The 7,136-nt window shown below is 34.7% G+C and overlaps 1 protein-coding gene across 1 annotated transcript; it reads right to left on the minus strand.

Annotated features, from left to right (window-relative positions):
• Positions 1-173: 173 nt before the first annotated feature.
• LOC105800310 (transcription factor MYC2) lies at positions 174-2,818 on the minus strand. The gene has a single exon (XM_012631347.2). The coding sequence runs from the start codon at positions 2,473-2,475 to the stop codon at positions 505-507; it is 1,971 nt and encodes a 656-aa protein (XP_012486801.1). The 5' UTR covers positions 2,476-2,818; the 3' UTR covers positions 174-504.
• Between the last annotated feature and the right edge of the window lie 4,318 nt (positions 2,819-7,136).

Genomic DNA, 7,136 nt, shown 5'->3' on the forward strand with positions numbered 1-7,136 from the left:
GCAATCCTTTCAAAAGATAAATGCAAATTGTCTGTGCAGCATTAGCATGGAAACCATATAAGGCCCAACATATAGCAAAAACAGGGAAGCAGTTTGTCCCATTAAAAAGGCAAAACATGTGAAGCATGCAACAAAAGGTTACAAAAACATGTATGCTTCAGGTCCTGTAAAACTTGTCCCAATGAAACAAATATACATTGAAGAGTGAAGGCATACAACTACAAGATTTAACACCAAAAAGGCTGTTTTCAGTGATGAATTAATGGGGGAAATCAACCCACCTTGATTCAGATCACCGCTAAGAGACTAATACCTACACTAAACACTAATAATAGGTGCAAAATGGAACAATATTTTACAGAGCTTGTGCTACCGGGAGCCATAAAATGTCCCAGAGACCTGCTGCCAGTTTAAACAATGAAACTCTGGTTCTATTTTATCATTTTTGTTCAAGCTCTAATGATCCCAATTGCTTACACAGGTCAAGCTCTGCTCATCACTCTCTTATCTTGCATCTCCAACTTTGGATGCTAGAGCTATTCTGAGCTGCTCCTGTGTGTAAAACCGGCTCCCCATCTTCACGCTTGCTTGCTGGATCATCAAGTCGTTTACTACCGACACACTAGCGTGATGCACGTCGAGGTCTAACTCCTTCAAGGCAGTCATCAGCCTTGCAGCTGGATGGTTCTTTTTACTGCATTGGATTCGAATCATTGCATCCAATCCGATGATCTTGACATCGATATCTAATTCGATCAATTTGTTCGACATGTTGCGGTCTTCATCAGGCGGTGGTGGTGCCGTCCAACAAGACTCTTTACTTGCCAATTGTTTCTTCATCTCATCTAATTGTTTCTGCAACTCCTCTTTCTCTGAATCTGCATCCTGCACCTTTGTCCTAAGCTCATTAATATACGAAATAGCATCACCAAGGAGCGATGCTTTATCCATCTTTGATACGTTAGGAACCACGGCACGCAGCGCATAAAACTTCTGGTTAAGCTTCTCTCTTCTTTGCCGCTCTGCTTCTACGTGGTTCAGAGGCTCTTCTCTTCCGTTCGCTGGTTTTCTCCCTCGTTTCCGAGGCCTCTTTTCAGGCTCCACAACTCTGCTACTATCAGCTTCCTTCACGACGGAAGCTTCGATATCAGAGTTGTCCGAATCCCTAGCACAGCCACCGGGTTTGGCCACACCCGAACAAGGCAAAACTGCGCCAGAAGTGAACGAAATCATTCCATCTTCATTACTCCCTCTCGAAGTAGGCGACCTTTTCTTCTTATTCTCCTCCACCACTAACTGAGAATTGGCTGAAAACAAATTCCCATTCCCACTTTTCTTACTCTCACCAAAGTTCAATATCTCCCCGGATTCTGGTTTCAACAAATGAGCTGAAAATTTCACATTCTTCACACTGCTATTCCCATCAAAGCCATAATCGGAGAAATTCAAGCGGAAACTCTGTCCCTGCGGCTGCTGCTGCTGATTTCCACCATGAATAGAACTTGGATTCTCAGTTAAACTACTCGTACTTGGGTCCTGAATCCGCGGATTGTGATTGCCGTTGTTATTGTTATCCTTGGGTTCGACTCCATTATTAGGTTCACTAATCCAAAGCGAAGACGGATCATTTTCGCCTTGATCAGCTGTGTTATTACTCACAGACCAAGAACCAGCTTCAATCCCATTATTGAAATTAAACAAAATCCGAACCTTATTCATAAGATCTGAGCTTTGCGTGATAAGTTCCGTTGACCCCAATTCGACAACGCCATTCACCGACGGAATACAAACGATCGTCTGCAAACCGAAAAGCTGCCCTTGCCTGGCTCTCTCGCACATCGAGCTGGCTAATCGGTCCGAACCGGCAACCCAAACCGGACTGGAATTGAAAAGCGCCTGCCCCGGGAGCCCGCTGCCGGTTACGAAAGATTGCGTCATGGATACTAAAAAGAACCACTCGGTGTCGGTGACTTCTTCGTCGACAGCGTCGTCGGCGGTGGCTGTGGAGCCAGAAATCAAAGAATTAAGTTCCCTGAGCACTTTTTTACGGTGCTCTTGTTCCGCAACTGAAGACGAACAAGCTTTGGACTCCCCTTTCCCTTTATCTTCTTCGCCTTTGTAATACCCGTCGCCCCAGCCAAGCACGGTAGCGCCCGAGTAATCGTACGAGGACTGCCAAAAAATGGCGTAAGTCCAACAATCGCGGGCTCCTTCGATGAGCGCCTGGAGACGCTGTTGAAGGGTTTCTTGATTGAGGAGAGAAACAGAAGGCTGAGGCTGGGCGAGGAAAGACACGGAGAGGTCGTGCCCCCCACCACCACCACCGGCAGCAGAAGCAGCTGGAGTGGAAGTGGAGGCAGAGGATAGCGGCGGCGGCCACAAAGACGAAAGATCGGAGCTCATAAAAGCTTCCATAACCGGGGCGTTATCGTCCGTCCATAGATTCATCGTCGGTGCTAACCCATAGTCCTTCATTCCATATAAAGTGGGCAGATTTGGTTACGAGGAAGAGAGGATGGCAATGGGGGGATTTAGATTTAGATTTAGATTTTTCTTTGGGATTTTATTTAATATTTGGGCTGATTATTTTTACTTTCTCTAAAGGTGGTTGGGGGAAATAGAGGAATTAGAGACTGGACAACCCAATAATAAATAAAATAAAGGCGGTTTCTACCAAGGCCCGAGTACTGGGTGATAAATTCCGGCGTAGCTGTGTCTCATAGATAGGCTTCGTTCGAGCACGTGCGTGAAACGTGTCTACATTCTCTTTGTTGCACTTTACTGTCCGGATTAGAAGCTAAGCTTGTACTGTTGGGTTCTGGATGATTTAGCCTCTCTATTATAATCTCCTTGTAATTATATAAATCACATGCAGGGACCTTTCTTATAAATTTGACCTTTGAAGGATAGATATTATCAAATTTGTCAAAATAAATATCCCCATTTTCTTCTAAAGAAAAAATATTTATTTAGTATTGGGAATTGCAAAAGAAAGTGCATGAGTGGGTGTTGTTAGTTGTATTAACAGCGACTTCGTTGCCTATGATAATGGAAGTAAAACAGGAATGGGTACATATTATGAAGAAATTGTCAAACAGATCCCCATATTTTTCTGTAATGGATGCGGCTCCCTCTTATATGCCTTCCTGCTATGCTCATAGCATAAATCTACTTTCTACCTTTCTTACATGAAAAGGAAATTGATAGACGTTGCGCTAAGTTATCCAGAAGGTTCTTCTTCTTCTTCTCCCATGACTGAGCCCCAAATAAGACCATTTTTGCAACCATAGAAACTGTATCATTCTTTTTAAAAGGAAGGGTTGAAAATGTTACATGGTGTTTCTTTATAAGAAAACATAAGCTCGGCTAAAGGTGATCAAACGGTTAACCGAATCGAAATTTTTTCAAAAAAAATTAACTGAACCGAACTATTTCGGTTATCTCGATCAGTTTTTGTTAAAACAAGTATAAAACATATAAAAATAAATAAATTGATAATGTCCATTTGACCAAATTAACCGAATTAAAACTACATATAATTTGTATTATTAATTATTAAGTTCGGTTAATTACTTGGTTTCGAACCAAATTAACGGATAACTGAACTTCTAAAAAATTATTAACTGACCTCCAACCAAATTAGATCGGTTCGGTTAGTTAATTCTGTTTTAATCCAAATTTGAACACCTCTAGGCTCGGCCTCCCCTAAAATAGAAAATTTTTCATTTAGACTCTTTAAAATTTTTAAAATTTTAAATTAGTAAAGGTAAATTTACACTTTGGTCCCCTAAAAATGATAAAAAAAATATTTAATACTTTAAAAATTATAAAGAATCAAATTACATGTAAAATTTGATTTTAACATAATTTTACTTGTTTTAAAATAATAAACAACAAATTGAAGTTAAGCTCATATGGCTATCTGCTTCGGCAACACCAAATTGCAAAAGAAAAAGATTGTGGGGATCAAAAAGCTGTTGAAACTCATACAACAAACAATGTTTCACATTTGAGAAGACCTTAAAGGCGAATCTATCACTTTTAAGTATTCTCACTAGCTTAACAATGGAGGAATTGAATATTATTTTCTATCTGTTTGTATAAGCTAGTTATAGAGTTTATTGGTAATCAGCATTACACCCTATATTATTACGAGAATATTATTAGTCCCTCTTCTTACTTCCAAAATAAATTTATTCAACTATTGAAAACCACTCTTCACAACCTTGGGTTTTAGTCTTCTAATTTTAAATCTTCACACCAATAATTTTAACAACAAAAATAGCAATGTTAAAAACTTGGTCTAAATTTTGAGATTTGTAAAGTATAAATACTAAATTTCTAAAAAAAAAAGTATAAAGATTAAATTATAAATCTGTAAATAGTATAGAGGCCTATAGCATATTTTAACCTTTTAAAAATGATAAAAAATAAAATAAAAATAATTATTGATTTGAAATCTTGATTAATATTAAATTTAAGTCACTGGATTATTAAGATTTTTATTGAAGTTCGGCTCGCGAGCTCCAAGTGACGATTCGACGGCCAAGACCCATCGAAGGGTAAAAAAACATACGTTACGTCCAAATCAATGTCGAAGATCAGAGAAGAAAATTACTTGAATTTTAGTTCGTAAATTCTTGACGTACAAAATTGTTTTATAAAAAAATAAAATTATAAAATAAAAGAGGAATAAGGGCTTTTAATTAGTGCATGTGGTTCGAATAGAAAAATGTCATACAATAATAATTTTAACAATTTTTTAAAATATTTTAATGATTATTATGTAAATAAATTATAAATTAATGGAAGGAAAGCATCATCGTGTTCACACTTGGCGGGTGACGTGTCTAAATGGTATTAGTGGATGGCCGCCGTCTCTGTTGTTTCTGTTGTTGTTACTGTTATAGAGTTTGCGGCCCTACCATTAACTATACGATCCAAAATTAATTTTCTCACGTGCTCTTTGGAGTTGGACCCCAGGTGTATATTAGTACGTTTTGGTACACATGTAGGTTTTGGATTTTTTAACATTTTTAAATACCTTTTTAATATATAATTTAATTTTTAATTAATAGAATATACGGCATTATTATTGCAACAATTTAAAAGTAATAAATTAAAATATCCTCCAATTAAGAGGTTTGAAAAAAATTAAAAGATAGTTTAAATAACATATAAAAATTTTATGGGTAATTTAAATTTTATATAAAAACATATTATCTAGTCTTTTTAATTTTATTTTAAAGAATTTCATCGTTATATTTGTCTGATTTAAAATTTATTGTTGAAAACTTTTTAAAAATAGAGTTTAATTGATAACGCTATTAACTTACTTCTAGTAATTTGGATGTGTGTTATCAATTTAACTTTAAATTTTAATTAGATATTTGACATCGCTATCACTTCAACTTTAATTTTCAAATGAAACAAATACATAGACTGAATTCCTCACAATAAAAGAAGAGGTTCTAAATTTGGAAATTATGAAGAGTACAAGGACTTAGGCATAACTAAACCTATATATTTTAATAATTATTTTAGTGTATTAAGATTGTTTTAATTATTACATGGGTAAACTATACCAATTGTCTCTAAACTTTAATTAAAATTATATTTCAAACGTCTAACTTTCAAAAGTTTCATAATTGTCACTAAAGTTATCGAAATATTACATGTTGATCACTCATTCGTTAACTTCTATTAAGAGGATGACATGGCACGTTAATTCAAAACGTTAATAACAAACACTTAACTATAACCTAAATATCAATTTGATTTTCTTAATAATAATCCTAAAAATTTTAAAGGGTAAACTACTCAGATAGCCACCTAAGTTATAATGCATTCCTATTTTGGTCATTGAATTTTTTTTTTTTAAACTTAGCCACTTCTATTAGATTAATTGTCATTTTTATCACTCCACCGTTAAAAATGCCTAGGTCACTAAATGGAATGTTGATGTGGCAATGTTTTGATTGGTATAATAACAAATTTAGCCCTTAACACTTTAAATATTCTGTCAAGTTGTTCCTAGTTTTAGAACAATTGAATAAATTTAACCCTTAATGTTTGTACATTTTGTCAATTTAGTCCAAATTCAAAAATTTATAATTTAAAAACTTGAATATATATAATTTATTATAAAAGACATAAAAATATAATATTACAAAAAGGCTTTCCTTTGGTCCTAATTCTAAAAAAATCAACAAAATTAACCCTTAATTTTTACAAATTTTGTCAATTTATTCCAAATTCAAAATCATGAAAAACCCACAAAATGCTTCTATGTTTGATATATGAAACCACATAGCATTGTGATTAAAAACTTACAAGGAAAAAAGTTCAAAATTTTCTTTATTGTTACCAAATTTTCTGGTCAACCAAACAAAATAGAGAAATTTTGTAAAACAACATTCATCTCTTCATCTCCTTCCTCATTCATCTTCAAGCTTCCCATTGTTCTCGTACTCTCACGCAAACCACACAACCTCAAATACCATACCAAATTCATACCCAATTTCACCAGACCCAAATTCCATCATCACTTCGTCATCAAGTACTCACCATTAAACCCACACTCAAAGTTTGTGTTATATATATATATATATAAACACACCCAAGCTCAATTTTCCATTTTCTTTTCATGGGGAAAAATCGATCAGTGAATCACTGCTTAGCGTTAAGCATTTGAATCCATCAAAGCCCTGCACTTTGCGGCCAAGATGGAACCAGAGATGTTTCTATAAGCAAAGGCTTTCTAATTGGAATCCCTCAACCAATTGTTTGATCACGGTGTTGGTTGGATTTGGTAGTGATTGATTCAAAAATTTAATTCAAAGGACTCGTTGAGCTCAATTGGGTTTAAAGGAAAAAAAAGAAGAATGAAATATTGATTCAAAAAATTCAAGAGAAATTAAGGGTTAAAATTTGTTGAATCCTTTTTTTTTAAGATTCAAGAAATTTTAATTTGAATTCCTCAACCAAATTCAAATTTAAACCTTTATGTAATTCTATATATTTTTATGTCTTCTTATAATAAATTTTATATATTTTCAAGTTTTAAAATTATAAATTGTTTGAATTTGGACTAAATTGAAAAAAAGGAAATATTGAGGGTTAATTTTATTAAATTT

The sequence above is a fragment of the Gossypium raimondii genome, chromosome 9, assembly GCF_025698545.1.
Source record: "Gossypium raimondii isolate GPD5lz chromosome 9, ASM2569854v1, whole genome shotgun sequence".
Classification (NCBI taxonomy): domain Eukaryota; kingdom Viridiplantae; phylum Streptophyta; class Magnoliopsida; order Malvales; family Malvaceae; genus Gossypium; species Gossypium raimondii.